A 22274-nucleotide genomic window follows, 5' to 3' on the forward strand; every position below is an offset into this window, starting at 1 on the left:
TCGTGCTTCCTTGCTTCCTTCTGCTGACCAGCTTTTTGAAGATGCTGATTTCATTTTCCAGCAGGATTTGGCACCTGCCCAAAAGCACCAACCTTGAAGCATCATGCCCACTCAAACTGGCACGTGCCCCCTCCGATTTCTGAGCCAAGAATTTGAAATGCAATTTCCAAGAAAAATGAGTATCTTTGATAATTAAGTTGCACGATTGTTTTAGGTAAAGAAAGGTGTTTGTTTAAAACACATTGGTAGAAATGCAGACAGTTGCACCTTGCGCAAATCATTTGCTTTAAACTGAAAATTACATTTTTAAAATGTCAACGTTGATAAAAATCATCACTAGCTGTCATATAATCACCAATAATATTATACATTAATAAAAAAATCTATAAAATATAACTTTATTAATGATATACTAGCATTCTAAAGTTTAAGGTCAGAAAAAAGTACTATTTCATTAAGCAAGAATGAATTTAATTGATCAAAAGTGACTGTAAAGACATTTATAATGTTACAACCAGATACCATTTTTGATATTTTTTTTACTAGTGGGGGCAGGACACTATAGTTTATTTATGTAAGTGAGGATAGCAAAATAAAGTAAACTGTGACATATTATACCCAAAAATTCTTCATACAGGGGACTACCAGTAAAACTGATAAAAATGTGGGACCAAAAATGATTCAGACACTTTCACCTGTCCATGTTTTGCTTAAGTATTTTTTCTTTAATTGCTAATGCATTTTGTCTCTCATAGTTGAGGTATACCTATGATGAAAATTACAGGCCTCTCTCATCTTTTTAAGTGGGAGAACTTGCACAATTGGTGGCTGACTAAATACTTTTTTTCCCCACTGTATATATATATATAAGTTCAGCTTTATAACCTAGTGTCTATTAATAAAAAACTGTCTAGATGTTCACTGAAGCTGCAACAAAATCCATCCAAACTGAACTAAAGCTGTCGCCAACAAATCCACCATAACTAGAATGAGAGGATCAAACACTGTTATGTCGTGAGATATTTTGCACACCCTGGCAGACGACCTTCCCCTGAGCTGAGATATTGATTACTGTACACTATACCACAGCTCTCCCAGAGGATGTGATGTCTCATTGCATATTCCAAGCGCTGCCGTGCCAGTTCAAATGAGCTGGACATGAACTCCAGGGGATTACTGACCAATTATCACCCAGTACAGCTCTATTGTAGCAGTGGTAATCATGGGCTTCACACACTCAGGGGTCAGGAGCAGTGCAGTAGCCTACAGTACTGAAGCAAACCTAGTACGTGCCGTGCCAAAATCCGCTAACCAGTAATGCTAGTAATAAAGGTTATAAGACTGAAATGCTTCACCTGTATTATGAAGTACACAAAGGCCAAAATTACACTAGTGTCATCAAATGATATTGCAAAAAATGTTGACTTCCAAACCACCCCCTCTTTCAATGGTCATTAAACAGAGCCGCCCCAAACTCGAACCATTGGTCGAGCCAGAATATGACATGTTGGCCCACATGAAATAAACAGAGCTACCCTGAAAGTGCCATAGAGATTTTGGGAAGTCAGTCTATGAATTGCTTACTCATAATGTTTCTGTACTGTTGTTAAAAAACTGTTATTAAAATAAATAAAAAACAGTTATGAACACATCTTACAGGCCTAAACTTTCTGGCACACACCATATGCTCAGTGTTATTTTAGTATTACTGCGAGATGCTATTATAATTTTCATTGACAGTTTGAATTATTTTTGACTTTTCAAATTTTCCAGTTTCATTTTCTTTTTAGTAATTTTTTTTTGTAATTTTGTTTTTTTTTTGCCATTTATATTAGAGTTTTTTAATATGTCTATATTTTTTTGTATTTTTTTATTTTAGTTTTATCGATTTTAGTACATCAAGTTCAACTAAATAAAAATAAATGTTTTAAAAAACTAACCGAAATGAATGACATTTTTTTCAGTTTATTTTATTTAAAGAAACAAAATTGAACAAAAATGTTTGTCATGGTTTCAGCTTTAGTTTTACTTAACTATAATAACCCTGTATACGTTTTTAACATTACTCCAAAATTAACTACATTTTTTATTTTATTTCAGTTTATTTTATTTAAAGAAACAAAATTGAACAAAAATGTTTGTCATGGTTTCAGCTTTAGTTTTACTTAACTATAATAACCCTGTATACGTTTTTAACATTACTCCAAAATTAACTACATTTTTTATTTTATTTCAGTTTATTTTATTTAAAGAAACAAAATTGAACAAAAATGTTTGTCATGGTTTCAGCTTTAGTTTTACTTAACTATAATAACCCTGTATACGTTTTTAACATTACTCCAAAATTAACTACATTTTTTATTTTATTTCAGTTTATTTTATTTAAAGAAACAAAATTGAACAAAAATGTTTTTTTTAATATAGTTTTAGTTTTACTTAACTATAATAACCCTACATATGTTTTTAACATTACACCAACAGACTGATATCAATTACTTGCTAGATGATTTGTCTTGATAATTAAATAAAGAAAAAAAACTAAACAATGCATCTAACAATGTGGGGTAAAAATGCAGCTAATGTAATATTTTCTCTTTTTTTTGTAGTGTAAAACATTCTAAAAACATTTGCACAATAAAATTAGCATGCCATTTCAGTGATTGTTATTTGCTTATTTGAGTAAAAATGCTAATTTTTGTATCTGTCAGAATACCTGGATGTACTGTAGTAATTAAGCTAGTCGAAATGTGAGGTACTTTTTGTGACCCCAGTGTGAAATTCTTAGTGAAATTCCCTGTCTCAAAGGGCTGCAGTGGCCGTGTGTGTGTACAGCGTGTCTTTGTGCCGACCTCAGGGCATTTCTCTTATGCCCCAGCTTAGCCATGGATTTACCCCCTACAATTCACTATGGCGACATTCTCTGACCCTGACACCACCCTCTGCCTCCAATGACTGCTGACACACTACACACGCAGTCTGACTGCCCTCAAAATAACCTTTTGACCCAAGATGAAGTTTCATAGTCTTGTAAAATTAATTCTATTGAGAAAGAGAGTACTAACTTTCAGATGCGTATACTTGGATAAGTTTTATATGGATATGTAATGTGACAGCAGTTTCAAAAGTAAAAGAAAATACACAACTCACCTCTCTGAGTTCCTGCACTAGGGCATTGAGATGTTCGGCCTCCGCTTGGGCATTGGAGGCCACAGAGCTGCTCACGTTGAGCTGGGTTTGAAGGTCCACCAGACGTCCCATGTAATAGGCCTCTTTGGAGGCAGATTCCTGCAGCAGCGTCTCTTCGTTTGTCTCACCATCCTCAGCGACTTTACGCTGGTTGGTGTACGCCTGACCAAACGCCTGTAAATGAACGACAGAGAGAAAATGGGGTGTTCAGTTTAAGAAAATTATGGCTGTGGTCGCAACAGCACACTACCACACCACCAAACAGCTGATGGTAGCCACTGACTTCCAAACAGGGGTGATCCTAGGATTTTCATTTGAGTTTTTTCAAAGTTGAACTTGCATTAATTTTACATGGCTTTCTAAACATGCCGCTATTTTGTGCGAGACATGAGTGCAACGGTGATAGATGTCCCTCTAGAAAATGTGCGAAATATGCGTTCTTTGTGAACGGCTTGGTTTCAGTTTTGACATAAACAAGATCTTCTCCGCAATGATGTTCTCTTTTCCCGCAATATTTGTAATTAACAACGCAGCAGCGCCGCATCTAGTGGCTTCAACTGGATAGGCTAACAAAAACATTAAAATGCAATGACACTTACATCGTCATCGCATCTCGTGCGCCACTGATAAGGCTGCCCTCCTTAACGCACACCTAAAATTAGAATGCAACGTTTTTGCATTCAAACGTGGATTTTTATTTTAAATTCGACGAATATTCAAAATTCATTTTTTTTGACAGCCCTAATATACAGTATGTGATGTGTTTGTTAATGTAACAAAGTGCTGCAGTTCAAGGTAACTGAGCTAATATTTCAGCTGCTCACTCGGATCAATAGAAACACTGTTCCGATTCCCCTGACATAGATTTTCACGCCATGCAGATCCAGCGTTTCATGACTTAAGCATCCTGTCTTGATTGGAAGGTGACAGTAGATGGTAAACAGGAAGGAGGAATGAGCCAGTGTTAACAGTCTGACCTGTTCTGAAAAGTTATCACAAGGCTAATCAGTATGCTTTAGTGACACTACATGTACACTATTGCACATGTGCATTATGGTGCATTTTAAGCAATAAGTCAGTAAAGCAATAATGACTGATCATAATCTGCTGGTGCAGGTTTTATGGTGTCTCTGAGATGCTCACAATACCATTATGAGAGAAACATAACTGGGATGAGTACCAGAAGAGACCTCCCATCTGAAGAGAAAATCAATTAAAGACGCACTAAAAAGTGGAAGAGATGTGTATATGGATGTGGGGAAAAAAAATCAATTGGAGCACTGGTAAATGGCACATTACAGCAAATCTGACTGAAGAGTGAAGGTGGTTAAAAAGTTGCTGATGTGGATACAGAAAATGTCAAATACTGGAATGGTTTTCCAAGCACTGAATCAATTCCAGTCATAACAACTGTAACTTAAGAACTTAAGACATTTTTCAAGAAAGATTTCAAGAAATACAATACTTCAAAACAAAAGGTTGTTTGAGTAAATGCAAAAAATGTATTCATATGTAAAGATATTTACACATATTTCTAAATAAAACAAAACAATATATTTTATAAAAATAAAATAAAGTGCATGACAGTAATTCAGTTTTTATTTGTGATAAAAATGTCAGTATGCAAAAAAATCGTAATGGTCCAAAAATCCCTTTATGCATAAATGAATGCACAATAATGTTATTTATCATATTAACAGTAACTGTTTAGTTTTATAAGCAGTTATTACCCATGTATTAGAGTGTAAACAACATCCGATTTCTTATTTTTTTAGTGCTTATAGTGGATGAGAGTGTATTGTCTGTTGTGACCACAGGACATTCATCATGCTTGCCCACTTCATGAACATGAACAATGAGGATATTGCTACTACATGAATTTTTATTAATTTCAGGAACTTGATTTACGATGCACTTTGCAGTATATTTGATCCAATTCTCAAGTTCTACTTAATAATCCGGTTTCAGTGGTTAACAGGCCACTGCCACTAGATTATTAATGAATAACGACCAACAGTTCAGTATATTTCTTTCTTAGCAAAGCTACTATACGGCTTCTGAAGACTAATCAATATAAGTCCTTTCAATCATTTTTGGATGTACTATCCCTTGCACTCACATTTTTTTCTTTCCTTTTGATTGCTGAACTCTGGGGAGAAGGCACAAAAGTGAATGGATACGCCGCTTGATTAATTCAGTGACAGAAGTGTGAATAAGCTCTCATTGTGATTTAAAATGAGGGCCTGTCAATGTCCCAGAATCCCTGCTGAAGGTGCTCTGCCTCCCAGCTGCGCTCTGAGAGAGAACAAGAGAGAGAGATGTATGGACTCAAGTATCGGACGTTGCTGTGACCACAGAGACTGGATCTTTGCTGTATAATGTAGGAGGCAGATGGTTTGTGGAGGAAGTGTGTCCATAATACCGACTTTCTCCATCTGGCTCCTGTTATTTAGAACAGGGAGTCACTCTACGATGCCCACTCAATAACCAGTCTCTAAACTAGTCTCTGAATTGTAATTTTGTGAGGTTGATGGCATATTCAAAATTTTGGAAGATTTTGAGCACAGTCTCTCTTGGATGAAGCTCAGCAAAAAAATGCCAGAGCCATATTTCTTTCAATATAAAAAAAGCATTTATACAAAATAATGTTTTTTAAATTTATTTTATTATATATTTTTTGTGTTTTATACATTTTTTTAGTGTTTTATATTTATATTTCACAAAAAATATAATAAAATTAAAAAACATTATTTTGTATAAATGCTTATACATATATATGTGTGATGAAATTTTTTATAAAATAGTAAAACAAATGAAAAAGTAAACAGAAATAAACTATTAAACAAAATACAGTGTCTTATTTTTGTTTAATTATATTTTATATCATACTTAAAACTATATTATAATTATATTTATATTACAATTATGCAATATGTTTATATTATTATTATTATATGTAACACACACACACACACACACACACACATATACCTTGTTTTGTGAATGTGAAATAAAATGTATGATATTAAATATTGAAATTGATGAAAAAAATTAAATAAAATAGTAGACAAAAATAAAATATTCTTACACATCTTCCCATCTCCTGCATATTGCAAGCATCACTGCAACTGTGCTTGCGAACAGATAGTATGTTTTACATTAGCTGCAACAACAGGAAGTATCTGAAAGCACAAGTGTCAACAGCAACAGCTGCGATAACATTAAACACCATACTGTGCAAACATTTATGTGAATTCGCCTCTTTCACATGAACATACGTGTGTATAGGAAACAGAAAGAAAAAAGAGAAAGAGAGCGCTCAGAGCAGACATCAGTTAGCCCTGTCAGTGATTTGTTCCAGACAGTCGTGGTGGCAGCGTCTGCGTGTCTGTGACAGCAGGGCCGGAGTCTGTTCTGTACGCTGCCAGCACAAGCCAGAAAATCTTTGTTATTTCCATAACTGGATGGGCTGCAGTCAAACCTTGCATCATCTGTATCATTCATTCAAAGGTATTGGTGGTTAATATGCATCTTGCATCAGCGATATGCTATGGTATCAGTTCAGTTCGCAAGATATTGCAAAATTACTTTATATATAACAGTAAAACTTATTGATCCAAGTATGCTGACAATATTTAACTGCATACAAGAAACCGTGGAAAGAGAGAGAATAATTGGCACAACAAATTTCTGCACACTCCTAACAAAGCTCCTCACGACTCCACCAAAGATTATGTAAGCAAAAATGAATCCTAACATAAATCACACACTGATTTGAACCCTGACATCAGCACATATGGCCAAAACAATGTTTTATGCAAAGTTATAAGCAAAAGCGAGCTCATCACATTCATGTTGACTGATGCATTTAGTAGTTATACTGTACATACAATATAATGCAGGTAAGTTGTAGAGTACGTGGGTGTTAACTGACTTTTGCTGCATGAAATCTACCAAGAAAATGACACAGAACTTTCAGTTTCTGTCTGTTTGAACTCATATTTAACATGCACTTTATACTCAAAAATGGAATCTACAATTGTAATGGTATTCTTTAGACTATAACCATCTAACTAAATTTCCCCCAGGCAAATGTGTGGTGAAAAAAAATGTCAAACTGTCTGAAATATCAGTGATGAAACTATAAATTCAACATTATTCCTACCATCCTACACAGAATCCATAAAACTCTGTCAAGATTTGCCACTAATGAGATGAGGTGTCCAAAAGCTAGTAAGCTGTCTCATAGTCTGCTGTCTATGTAGTGCACTGGAAACATCAACAGCATCCTAACCAGAATGGAACAGCACAATATAGCAGCAACCCAACACTAACAAACTTAATCTTTCTTAACTAATTTTAACAGATGGCTCCGAAGTTGACATGTTGCTAGACTAATGCGTCAGAAGCTGCATCCAAAATCACTTTATTTTGGAGTGTGTACTGTATTCAGTGAAGAAATTCTGGACCATTGATGAAACACATACAGCATAGGGAATAAAGAAGTGTGACGACAACATACTGTTTAAAATAAATGTCATTTATAAATATTTAAACTAAACTAAAAATAATAATAAAAAATATATTATTAATAATATTAATAATTCATAATTAGTTAATAATGAAACATCAACCATTAAAACACCAAAATAGGCTGTGGCTGAAATAGAGCTGGACTACTAAAACCATATACACAAATAATATACATTAAAGCATTCAAATGAAATACATTTCAATTATGCAGAACTAATATATATTGATTTTTTTGACAGATTATCCATTTTTCATGTCCTCAACACACAAATTTATGCAATATACAGAGCCAGAGGAATTGAGAAAACAATTGCTCTGCTGTAGCATTCGTTTCACCTTCATCTGTATCTTTTAATTTAACACATTTGTCTGAATTACCTCAAGGCAAAGTCCTAGAAGAAAAGACACAAGAGGGCTTGTTCTTCCTGTCAGTGTGAAGAAATATAGATGGAACTAGGGCTGGACGATATGGCCAAAATTTATATCACGATATATTTCTTAATTTCGGTCGATACGATATAATTCCGATATCGATATGAACACTATTAAAAAAGCCTCATAAAAACGCCCAAGAACTGCCACAACAGATGTCTGTACCTACAAACTTATGAAAAATGTATTTGCCAACTCTATGAAACCTACTCCTATAAAACTATATAATATTTTAGGAAAAAAATGGCACAAATAAATAAATGTTCACCTTTTATTGGTATTTAGACTTCATACAAACAAGAAAAGTGTATAATGTTACAAAAGCTTTTTATTTCAGATAAATGCTGATCTTTGGATCTTTCTATTCATCAAAAAATCCTGAAAAAATGTACTCAACTGTTTTAAATATTGAGAATCAGCATATTAAAATGATTTCTGAAGATCATGTGACACTGAAGACTGGAGTGTGATGATTCTGAATGATTTAATACACCTAATGATTCTGAAAATTTAGCTTTGATCACATGAATAAATTACATTTTAAAATATATTAAAATAGAAAGCTGTTATTTTAAATAGTAAAAACGTTTCACAATATTACTGCTTTTGCTGCATTTTAGATCAAATATATGCAGGCTTGGTGAGCAGAATTCTTTAAAAAAACATAAAAAATCTTACTGTTCAAAAACTTTTGACTGGTAGTGTATATAGAGTTGTTATTATTATTTTTTATCTTTGGTTGATGTTCAGGCAACCTGTTTGAAAACAATCAGCATTTTGTAATTCCATTTGGTACAAAAAGTACACTATTCAGCAATTACAAGGTTTTTATTGTGGTCCTCTGAGAAGATGCAACATCACAGATCTCAGACCATGGGATCTGGGCAGTGGCACGGGCACTCCGCCCCTTTGCAGGTAACGGAGTCTGGTCCGCAACTCCGAGATGGTCATGCCCCCGCAATGGGAGCATGAGGCATCCACGAAAGCCACCTCAGCGTGCTTCATGCCCAGGCACGAGAGGCAGCGATCGTGACCATCACCCAGCGCCAGGTAACGACCGCATCCAGAACGCCCGGGTGATACGTTGTCTATAGCAAGACCCACATCGTCTTTATAAAGACGTAACGTCAAGTTTGCCAAGCAACGTCGTCTTTAGAAAGACGCACCCGAATTTGCTCTTTTAGGGGAAAAAGCTCTTTTAGCGTGCTGAGGCGCACAGGGGAGATGATCATTTGCAACACGAACAGGGGGTAGTGCAGCCTGATGTGTGCAACCCACTCGACACGGGAAACCACCACCGCTGAAGCGCCGTCCGCCAACACGAAGAGCTCTCCAAGAGCGTGCTGAACTCGTTCAGTCTTCTCTCCGTAGAGTAGTCAGGAGCGGAACGATGTAATCGCTCGGCTCCGAAGCGAAAAGCTGAATATGCGCTGCACCTGCTGCCTACTTATACTCACGCTGTGATCAGCAGCAGCTGGATGCAATAATCGCATGCCAATGTGCATTGGCTCGTTTAGTTTACACTCGAAGTAGATTGGTCCCTCTAAGCGAGATCCCAATTTCGTCGGTCCTCCGACGTGACGTCGAGAGTGACCGACTGAAATGGAACTAACGGTTTCTCCAGTAATGGCTGTAAACAAAGCAGCTCCGCTTATGAACGCTACTTTATCAGATAAAAATGCCATCTAAACTATTCTGAAGACAGTCGGTTCCCTTCAGAGATACATTCATATAAAACACCCGCGACGCGTTTTGATTTTGAAACTTGCAGTGCTCATGTTTATTCAACGAAGTCAAACGCCACAAATAAATCAATGTATGGGAAACACTGGTAATGGATATCGAAATATCGGAAATGTGTTTAATAATCATATCACCGTTATTGAAAAAAATTATATCGCGATACATATTGATATTGAATTATTGTCCAGCCCTAGATGGAACCAGACACATTAGCAAGCCAGCATTATGGAGTCTCACAGCACAGTATATTTGCAACGGAGTCACATAGAAATCAGGAAGCTTAAACAGTAAAAGTGTTGCAGTAAAGCCTCATAAAACAAAATAATCTCCATTCCAATTGCACTGATATGCAATGCTTGACAAATACATTATTATTATGACAAAAGAACAAATAATTTACTTTAATTGGCTTCAGTACTGGCCAACATTATGAGTAATGAGCACAAACAGTAGCTACAGTTCACAACCTGTGTGATGCTACACCTGGAGCTTGTTGAGTTTTGGTGGGGTTTTCATCCCATACGCGAGGTCATTTCCTGTTGTTGTATTTTTTATCAGGTACCTGCAGGGTCCATTTTCAGGTTTCAGCAATGTGTGGAGAAAAACAGGAGAACCAGGGCTGTTCTCAGAGTCTCGGGTGGCTTATAAATCCAAGGTGGAGTTTGGCTAGAATGCTTTCCTCAGCAATGTGAGAAACCAAACAATACAATCTTCATTGATCCTTTAGAAACTGTTGAACAATATTTCAAAGCTAAAAATTATTTGAATCAAGTGAACAATATTTAACTACTCCTAATGAAGCATCTAAAACATTGGTCTTTTTAGCAACAACATAACAGTACATGCTCATATACTACATGATTTTATTTTGTGGAAAATTAGATACTAGCTATTTGTATGGCACATCATACAGACACACTAACTAAACTAACACTTCCTGGTAAGTGTTTTTATAAAGACAAAAGGAGGAGGATATACTAAACAGTTCTTCAGCTACACACATCTGCAGCAATGCAGCACTTCTTATTCACTGCAACACATGTTCAGCTGACAAGGGAATGCAGGACGGGAATAATAGAAGACTGTATTACTCAAAATCACCTTTGGGGCAGAAGATGCTTGGGAATTAGGAGCCCGGAGCGAAAAAAGAGGCTTTTCTTCTTCTTTATACCTTGTTGAAAGAGATTTGATTCTGTTTGAAATTTAAATTCACAGCATGCATGCACCTTAACAGACTATGAAAACAGCTTCATCTTTAGTTGAACAGAGCCACTTAAATTTTTGCTTATTTTGAGTAAGCATTTAATGCACGGCACTGCGCACAGCCAGTTGATGTGAAAATTACCTGCAACTTTTATCGGCGGTTCACTTCAATGATAAATACGTACCTCATCATACTAATACATCATTAAATAGTCAACAATAAAATTACTGCACCTCCCGAGGCACTGAAAACAAGTCCATTCATCACAGTGAAAATGATATGATTGGGTTTTATACGGTATCGCTCTCGCTGTCTCTTCTTCTTGGTCTCTTTTTTGGAGTGCCGTCGGTCATAAGCACAGACTAGGTCAGGTGACAGGTCTGGAGTATTTTAGGGCAGTAAATTGCCCTGTATAGAGAGATTGTATTCCAGTCCTCTGCCTCAAGCATCTTATAACAACGTCACTTATTAGCCATCCTTAGAGAGCGAGCGTCCTACATACATGCTGGGAAGGGAACTGAGACAGGGCAGGGGCCCATTTAATTAGCACACAGGTCAGGAGCCATGGGCCACTACCACCTGAACACACAAACACAAGGACAGGAAACTGTGCCACTGGGCATAATCTAAACAGGATGTAATGGATGGTTGAGTCTGCTTTTAACATGCTGGCATGGAAATAAAGTGGTGGTGGGGAAATTAGATTTAGTGGAGGATTATATTGATATAATCATACTCATCTGATGTCTAACATTCTGTCTACAATGTAAGTTTCAGAGGTGCACGTTGCCTGAGAATGTTTGTTTACCTCAAATTAAAGAAATTCAAATGAAAATCAATTTTCTTAAATTAAAACAAAAAGTAAAAAATGGACTTCTAAATAATCCTATTTTATTTGAACAGAAGTAGACTGCTATGAAGATGGATGGGTTAAAATGTTGGCATGAACAGTTGTATTTAAGGAAAGCAGACGCACTTCAATTGATTCCCACATATAATAGGTATATATGTATTAAAGTGAATATATAAATTATGGCTCAAAATCTGCAAATATTGATAAAATCTTAATTGGAAAATTAAACAACATTTTATAAAACTTTGATTATGGCCTTAATCTTTTAAACAACTGGTGAAGACAGTAATCAAACTACATTTCATAAAATTCGCCTGTCAAGTTCCCAAATCTGTGTATCAGCATATGATAGTATATTGTGCATGTTATTTTCTGACAGACATCAATGTTGAAATATTCAAATATTCACGAGCACACACACACACACACACACGTTTGTTTCTGTGAATACAGAATTTTTCCGATAAACATCATTTACTATTTTTAATATTATTTTCCCTCAATGTCAAAAATTTCAGGTTTTTAGTATCCTTGTGGGGACATTTGGTCCCCACAATGTAGCATATACAAGTACACACACACACACACACACACACACACATATATAAAGATAGAAATACTAAGTAAAGATACAAATACAAATATTTGTAGAAAACTCTACAAAGAGTGAGATATATAGGAACTGTGCTGATGACCGTGATCCAGTCCATAAGGCAGCAAATGGATTTGTCACACTTAGAGGGAGAACAAATGAGATATAGAGTCTATAGTCTACATGGCTGAAACAGTCATAACCGCCCTGTAAGAGCAGAGTACAGACTTTATTCATTTCATTGTCAGAGCCCACAGTTTCTTTTACTGCAGCCAGTGAAGTTGCAGTCTAGAAAGCTGAAGTAAAGCAACAATCAATACACAGACCCCTGGGTAAAGCAGACGGGCTCTTTCCCAAAGTCTCATTGCAGTGCACTGCAATAAATAGTGAAAAACTGTGCAGGGTTCTAGGCAGTTTCTGCTCTGAGAGATGTAAAAGGTACAGGCCTGAATCCACACCACTTCTGTAGAGCCACCCAGAACTCTGAAAATCGCTGGCGACAGCAAAGCAGCAAAATTAACTTGCATCTCACACAGTCAAGCTTTCTAGCCTTACAAAGTTTACTCCACTGATCACAAGATTGTACAGACATACATATCGACTGCTTTGTAATACTTTACCTGACCTGCAGAGGACAGCACCGTGTTTTTACTTTACACTCTTTAAAACAACAGTTCCTTGATTATCTATTGTTGTTGTTTTCACCTTCATTTTCTGTTATTTTTGTTGGCAGGCTGCAAATTCTTATTTGGTTAGTTCTTAATAGTGGCCCAATGGCCCAAATGTGAGTGTTGCCAACCAAGTTGATGCATCAATTAGTGTCAATTAGACTCAATTCCAGCAGGGAATTGTTGCTTGGTGGTTGTTATGTGGCTTTCTTACTGGCCCAAGTCAAAAGACCCAATCCATAATTCATCCTTCATCATGCAAAAAACATTACCAAGCTCAAGCAGATGCATAATCAGAGGTATCATTATGTGCCACCAAAGTTTATATTCATAGGGTCCTGTGATTTCAGTGAAGCAGAAAACACGGATGGAATGATGGAATCCTGCCATACACACAGAACCTCAAAGGTCTTCACAACAACTGTCAAAATAAAACTTTGATTTAAGTTGGAGAGACTATGACAGAAATATATAAATAGTGTACAGTATAATGTACTTCTTATAGTAGTAATAATAATATTAATAATAATACATTTAGAATAAAATAATTTCTTGCATGTTTTAATTTGAACAGTAATACTCTGCTGTGCAGCACTTTGAATGCCAAAAGTAAAAGGAATTGTTACATTCTCAATTGCTTACGTTCTAAAACATTAATTACACTATTCAACTGTTTCATGCATTCTTTTGATTACCATTTTTTACTATTAATTTGTATTAAATCACAAATGCAGAAAAACTAGACAGACAATACAGAATTTCCTTTAAAAAAAAAATATATATATATATATAAAAAAGTATTATTGTTCCCTATTATTGTAAAAAAAAAAAAAAGATTTTTTTAATGAAATCTTTATGAATTAAATTGATTATACATGCTTTTTAAATTATAAAACATGTTATGAAATCTGTAAAAATTAAAATGGAAAACATAGAATTTGGGGAATAATAAAACAGATTTCATAGGGCCCTAAAAATGAATTTTTGTTGAATTTTCAATAAATTGTTCTTAAATTGTATGTACTGTATTTCATGACTTCAATTAATTTTATGCGCTTTTTGATTACTAGAACATTTATCCAGAGAAATTACAACTGAAAAAAAAGAGAATTTGGGAAGAAATAAAACAGATTTCATAGGGCCCCATATTTATGGCAGATGATTTTATCTAAATCCTTAATCCTAAGAATGAGCACTGAAATAGTGATGCTCTCCTATAAGTATATAATTAATTAGGCCTTCTCTCTGTAGTAGCACTGAAAATGCTGTTTATTGGTATTACTTTGGAGTGTGGTGCTGGCTCACAATGCAATAATCATTTGCATCAGAGCATCAGAGACTAAAATCAATATCTCTCACCACTTGGGAATCTTGAGAGATGAGGTCCTTTGTGCCAAGAGGTTAGACTATGGGGGTTGGGCAGAAAACTAGGGCCTGTACGACCAGTTTTTATCGATCAGCTTCTAGAACCCCTGCTGATGTTGTGAGGGGGAGGCAGGCAGGAGTCCTACGAGGCTTCCTATCTACTGTGTCCTTCTCTCTGTCTCTTATGACATCACTTTTCATTTTCTTTCTCAGTCTAGGACAGGCAGATTTATGACTCCATATGGATGACCTAGAAATGCTCTATGCCCTTTAGTGAGTATTTAAAAGAGGCCCGACAGTTACTAAGGATGAGACTCAAAGAGTTCATCAGAGTTCCTACCATATTCCCACCCTACCTTACACAGTGCCACTTACACTCTTACTTTGTTTACTGCCAAGTTATGTAGCTCAAAGAGTAAAGCAAGGTGCCAGCAACACCAAGAGCATGGGTTTGAACTTGAATGCTTTGATAAAAATATAAATACACAGGTATAGCCTAGAATGTAGAACTCTTTGACCCATTTGTACTAACTCTAAAGACCATACCAGTTTAACAGCTCAGATATGAGATGTTCAGCATCTTCCAAAAATCATAAAGGTCTTATCACTGTAGATCAAGTCCCATCAAGAGCATTCAGTGGAAACAGGACTGAAGGGCATTACTGTTCAAGTACACACACCCTCCATTTGTAAACATAAAACACTCAACAGACAATTTCCTCTGTTTCCTGAGGGACCGAAAAACATTTTGAGCTCTATCTGCTGTTTACCACAAATAGATTAAAAAACAAACGCATAACAGTGAATCATTTTACTCATTTTGTTAACTGAAGAGGATTTATTTCTTTGTAACAAGTAAACAGAAAAGAGAAAATTCTGTCATAATTTACTCACCCTAATGATGTTCAAAAAGACATTTAGCCTTTTTTGTAGAACACAATATATATATATATATAATATATATATATATATATATATAGAAACAATACAACTTCTAAATACAAACAAAAAGGTGTGTATACGGTGAAGGCGTCTCTTAAAAAGATTTCAAATGGCATTTCTACATTCAGAAAATCTGATTTGCAAGTAAATTCTGGCAAAACTCTCCAAGGAATTGAGCTGGGAGCCCAAAGGCAAATAGTGCAGTGTGGTCTTTCACATTCTGTTTAATATTCATCAGAATAAAGGAGAAATGTAGACAGATAAGGAGAAAAGAGACCAAATACAGCAAGTCAATCCTCAAGAGAAAATATCACCTCCAGGACTCGTGCCCTTCACGAGACTATCAGCCGCAGACAGACTCTATTACAAACAGCACAGATGCTTTGAATAGAAACAGAGATACTATCCGAAAGGCAAGCAGCAAAACAGATGTGCATTATTGATTGTACTATGAATCTTAGAAGATAAATCAACTGTCTGCACTGTCTGTACTTAAAAGTTTTTCTAAATAAACATGAAGAATTCTAATTTTTCTGAAATTAAATCTGAATAGATTAAATATAATACTGCATTGCAAATAACTAACAGATGCTGCATAGTTCTATGCAATTCCAAATGAATTGATACAATGAAAGCAATTTATGTCAGACTGACCCCAATTTTTGGGCTGGCTTTGAACGACAAGCTATATCATGATTTCCATGATAGAGTTAATTAAAGACAAGCCCACAAGGCAGACTAGCCTGATCTAGGGGGAGCTGCCATGAAAAAATGCAATTACTGACACAATTTCATGACAATCATTTACTGCAAATGACTCACTGCTGTCAGTGAATAACTATAAACGTCTGAGATAAGCATTCATACGTATTGTGAAGCTGAACAAAGACCCATTAGTCATAGTCGTTGGTCTTCCAGTGTGCTTTACTTCAGGAGAATTTAGGGGTCATTAGGGAACACAAGGACAGTCATATAATAATTAAGACACATTCTTTGAAAAGACTTTGGAAAAAAAAAAAAATCGGTCCAAGTAACATTAATTAATATGTGTCATTTTCTGAAAATAAATTAGAATTTTTTTTTCAACACTGACGACACCTAAACAAGGGTCAAAAGGTCAGGCTACTCTGCTTCAATGTGCCATTTTTATCAAACAAATTCATATATAAGAAATGCACATACCATTTAAAAGTATATGAATACTAAAATTATGAATATTTTTATTCAGACCTTTTTCTAGTTGAAATAAATGCTTTTCAGGTGCTTTCAATTAATCAAAAAATCCTTAAAAATGTATATAAGAATAAAGCATGTGATAATAAATGTTTCTTGAGCATATTAAAATGATTTCTAAAGGATCGTGTGACACTAAAGACCGGAGTAATGGCTGCAGAAAAAACAGCTTTGCCATCACAGGTATAAATTACATTTGAAAATAAATTAAAATAGAAAACAGTTATTTTAAATTGTAACAATGTTTCAAAATATTACTGTTTTTACTGTGTTTTTAATAAATAAATGCAGCCTTGGTGAGTATAAGAGACTTAACAAACATTACAATTTTCCGGGCCTTAAACTTTTGCATTGTAGTGTGGTTTAATACAAAACACTCATCAATTATGACATATTATGAGGAACTTTCAGATTTATCAAATCAACATGCTACCATACCCCTCTATGTCATCATTAACACTGACTATCAATGGATAAATAAATGCACCCACAGTTCCTGGATCACTGCAGCAGTCAGAAAGTATCTCATTCCATCTCTTTTGGTCTCATTTTACCGCTGTCTCTCTCCTTTCATCCCTATCTCTTCATCATTTCACCTCTCTAAAAGAGTCCATTTGTCCCAGATATGTTATCGATCGAATACAGTAACAAAACAGCAAAGGGTGTCCATTTTGGATGGTTACTGTATGCTCCATTTGACTCATCGTACTTATAATTTAGGATGTAAGGAAACTCAGACAATTAAAAAAAAACATGCTGATGGCTTAGGGTGAATATGATGTTTAAAAACATTTTAAAGTGCATTATAACAATACAAACGCTTCATACAAGCTTCAAACGTTATTTGGATCTGACTAAACAAGCCAACATCTGCTTAGTTCTGTCTGAGTTTTATACATACCAATAAACAGACAATAAAATGTAGCTTATATATGCCATATTGAGTAAACATCTTATTGACATTCAGACAGAGATGCACAGAGAGAAGACAAAAATTCCCAGCAGGGATGGACAATATGGGCCAGCGGCCCAGAAAGCTTCCTGACACACCAAAGATGCTTCATAAACCTGTGACAAAAGAATCCATCCACACTTAAGCATGAATGAAAACTTAATTTAATTTAACAATATGTGACCCCGAACCACAAAACCAGTCTTAAGTATCACGGGTATGTTTGTAGCAATAGCCAGCAATACATTGCACGGGTCAAAATTATCGATTTTTCTTTTATGCCAAAAATCATTAGGATATTAAGTAAATCATCAATCATCAGTCAATCATGGTCCATGAAGATATTTTGTAAATTTCCAACTATGGGCCGATTACCGGTTTCAAGGTATACTGCGATTTGAAAATTTCACGGTTTCAAAACCGCTAATATTTTCCGTTATACTGTTCCTGCGGTAAAAACATTCCGTTTTTGCTTTAAATTGGGTTATTATTACATTAAATTATGTATATGAAATTATATAACTAAACGATATGAAATGATATAAATGATATGTATATGAATTATATAACTAAAATTAAATAACTGTAATTACAGATTTAGGTTAAATAAAGATGTCAGTCTTTATTTTTCTTCTTTTTAGGAAACAAATCAAAGAAAAATAAACATTCTACTGTTCCTAATATTCTGTATGTTGTTATTTTTAATTTTTTTTTACCCAGTCATTTAAAAATAACACATTTTAGAGCTGTAATGACAATACCGTGATACCGTGGAACCGTGATATTTTTGATTAAGGTTATCATACGTCAAAATCTCATACCGGCCCATGCCTATTTCCAACCGTAAATACATCAAAACTTAATTTTTGATTAGTAACATGCATTGCTAAGGACTTCATTTAGACAACTTTAAAGGCGATTTTCTCAATATTTTTTTTTTGCACCCTCAAGATTCCAGATTTTCAAATAGTTGTATTAAAAATTTACTCTTTTGTGGTCCAGGGTCACATATTTTAAAATATACTTACAAAACAGTACCATGAAAATACCATGGTACTGTTAATGAAAGACAGGTTAAAATACATATCAAATATTACACATGTCTGTGTGTATAAATATAACATTAAATACATCTTCCTCATTTCCATAAATACTGTACACTTACACACATACATGCATAAACGCATACACACATATACACTGTATAGCAGATCACCCGAGCTGTGTTTACCTCCTGCAGCTGCTCTAACTCCTGTTTGAGAGCCTCCTGCTCGGTCTCGAGCTCGGCGTACTGCTGCTTGAGCGTCTGGTTCTCCTCCAGCACCACCAGACCGCATTCCGCAGCCCGGATCTTCTCCCGGTTCGCTTCTGCGAGCTCTCGGGTCAGCCTCTCCACCTCGGCCCGGTAATGATCCACCGATTCCCCGCATCCTCCATCGGCTGCCATAGCCTCCGGTCTCCGGTCGGGTGTAATAATATCTCAGAGAGGCGGAGGCTGAGGAGGAGATTCAGGTGGATGCTGCAGTCCGTCCGTCCACCCGATGCGCTGATGTTTGCTGATGCCTAAATGATGTTTACACGAGCGGCATATGAACTAGACTCGATTTCTTCATTGTAAATAGTGCTGTGATAAACTGCACTAATGTTCCATCCATCAAAGACATATTTTTTCGTGTCCAACTTATAATGTTTTGAGGAAAAGCGGCGCCATCTATCCGGAATGCAAAGTGAGCAGAAGTTGATCCTGGCTCTCAATTTGTGACGTCACTCCCCCACCCCTCATCGTTTACACCGTCTTATTACTGTATATTATTAGTAGTATATGTAAAGGCAATGCTAATTACAATTTGTTACATCATATGTCATACCACACACACACACATTACACATGTGGTCCTTTCAGAAATTTCTGAAATTCTCAGATACAAGAATCTGCAACACATTATTATTATTATTATTATTACATTAGGTTATTATTATTATGTTAATTTATTATTAGGGCTAACTTGAATGTTATTGTGGATGACAACTTGCATTATTTAAATACTTTTTCGCCACCTGCTGGACAAATTAAAAAATTACATTCTTAAAGTGAAGTTCTGAAGGCCACTGTCAAAGAAACCTGGGCTTCCATACCACCTCAACAGTGCCACAAACTGATCACCTCCATGCCATGCCGAATTGAGGCAGTAATTAAAGCAAAAAGAGCCCCTACCAAGTATTGAGTAGATGTACGGTAAATGAACATACTTTCCAGAAGGCCAACAATTCACTAAAAAATTTTTTTTATTGGTCTCATGAAGTATTCTAATTTGTTGAGATAGTGAATTGGTGGGTTTTTGTTAAATGTGAGCCAAAATCATCACAATTAAAAGAACCAAAGACTTAAACTACTTCAGTCTGTGTGCATTTAATGTATTTAATACACGAGTTTCACAATTTGAGTTGAATTACTGAAATAAATGAACTTTTCCATGACATTCTAATTTATTGAGATGCACCTGTATATTTATTTATTTATTTAAAGAGGCTTTTTCACTCTTTATGCATTGTTTAAATGTGTGGTTGGCTAGATGCTCTTTGAAAGTCAAACCTTTATAGATGATATAAAGAAAAAAGTAAAGAGACAGTAATCAAGAGCGACTTTGCATGAAACGTTATGCATATTCATTGTTTAAAGGTTTCAAATCTTAACCATTCAAATCTGAGCTATAATCCTGAAGATTCTGAAAGTGATGCAGTTGACAACCAACAACTAGAAGGCCACTGACACCACAGGTCCCAGTTCCAAAAGGACTATAAACTATACAAGTTTCTATAATTGAGACATGAAGCTGCCTCATATAAATGTAACATTAAATGTGACACATTCCTTATCCAGAATGAAGCATGTCTAAGTACATTATGGAGGGAGAGGCGAACAGGCTGAGAAAAAGACCTCATGACACACTGTACTTCTGAATGTCAGATTTCACCAGCCTGCATGTGATTTCGTTTTCTCAGACAGTGTGGCACACCTACTGGTCTCAAGCTTTCAAACACAATAATTTGACTGGCCTGGAAATCAAGCACATCGTTATGTGTGTGCAGAGGTCAAAGATCACATGTGCATTATCTGGAAAACTTCCTTTCACAATCAGTGTTGGGGAAAGTTACTTTTAAAAGTAATGCATTACAATATTGCATTACTCCATAAAAAAGTAACTAATTACGTTACTTAGTTACTTTTTACGGAAAGCAATGCATTACGTTACTTTTGCGTTACTTTTTAAATCTGGACAGGGCTTGCTTGTTTGTTTTTAAAATAAAAAAGTTATATCTTTGGCAAATATAAAAGCCTTTTCACACCAAAAGTGAAATGAATAAGCCTCAGGCTGAAGGGAAAGTAAATTTACATCCGTACAGTAGAATGCAGAAGAAGAAATTTCAACACACTTCAGCAATAAAAAAGACACACAAATGTTTGTCTAGAGTAATTTTTGCTTATTAGTACGGTTGAACTGGATCACCGAAGGTCAGAAGCAAAGACATTGGTTAATAGAATGGGATACATAAAGCATATTTGTGTTGTTTAACATTTAATTATTGCAGGTTTGGGTCATATTCTGAGTTGCATTATTTTAATTAATTTTGAGGAGTGAGATTAATTAATGCATATTCATATTTATTTTAGAACTACAGTAACATCTTCTAATTTCTCTCAACATGGGGACAGGAGAGCTGTCAATCAATAAATTGGAAAAAAAAGTAACTTGCGTTACTTATTTGAAAAAGTAACTCAGATATTGTCTTGTAAATTAAAAAGTAATGCGTTACTTTACTAGTTACTTGAAAAAAAGTAATCTGATTACGTAACTCGCGTTACTTGTAATGCTTTACCCCCAACACTGTTCACAATCATTAACTACAGGATGGGACTTTTAAAACAGTGAGGTTCATTTAATCTGAGGAATGTCCATTAAGGTAAGTACATGGCATGTCTTATTTTCTAATGGTCTAATGAAAGAAATGTTCACAGGATGATTTGATCTCTAAAAGTAGCAGCCCGAATGGGTATTCGACGGGTGGATCTGATGAAAGAATGATTGGATGATTAGGTTTGTCCTGTCACTATCTCAAATAAATCCACAAAATGAGAGACATGTGATACATATTACTCGGGAAGTCCTGGTTTAGAAAGCTTTATACCGGAATGTAAAACCCTGCTCATGTTCATTATTTTCTGCAGTACATTCAGTAAGCATACTAAATAATTTATACAAGGAAGAAAATGGCTGTTTGTCACATGTTTTACTATAGTAAATGTTTCTCATACTAGAATTATTTTTGAAGGCACGTAACTTAAAGGCTTGACTACAAAAAAAATAAATCCTTTATATTACATTAACACGTTGTCATGCCATATGGGGAAAACTGAGAGCCATTGCAGTAATACTGCCAGTACCATATTACAGATTATTATAACATTCCATAAAAACAATAAAACTACCACATAATTGATATAAGAAGGAGAATGCACACTGTAGGCTATATATAGTTTAGTAATTCAGCAGTTAAAATGTAAATATCAC

At 35.3% G+C, this 22274-nt stretch overlaps 1 protein-coding gene across 1 annotated transcript in view; it reads right to left on the reverse strand.

Annotated features, from left to right (window-relative positions):
* The window catches only part of LOC107559811 (protein bicaudal D homolog 1-like), a 34549-nt gene extending 15103 nt beyond the window's left edge, over positions 1–19446 (reverse strand). The window contains exons 1-2 of the mRNA XM_016243781.1: positions 18935–19446; positions 3148–3360 (exon numbers count right to left, since the gene is read on the reverse strand). Coding sequence (XP_016099267.1) covers positions 3148–3360; positions 18935–19150 — 429 coding nt within the window. The 5' untranslated portion in view covers positions 19151–19446. The remainder of the gene's footprint in view (positions 1–3147; positions 3361–18934) is intronic.
* Between the last annotated feature and the right edge of the window lie 2828 nt (positions 19447–22274).

The sequence above is a fragment of the Sinocyclocheilus grahami genome, unplaced genomic scaffold (genome assembly GCF_001515645.1).
Source record: "Sinocyclocheilus grahami isolate Dianchi unplaced genomic scaffold, SAMN03320097.WGS_v1.1 scaffold22.1, whole genome shotgun sequence".
Classification (NCBI taxonomy): domain Eukaryota; kingdom Metazoa; phylum Chordata; class Actinopteri; order Cypriniformes; family Cyprinidae; genus Sinocyclocheilus; species Sinocyclocheilus grahami.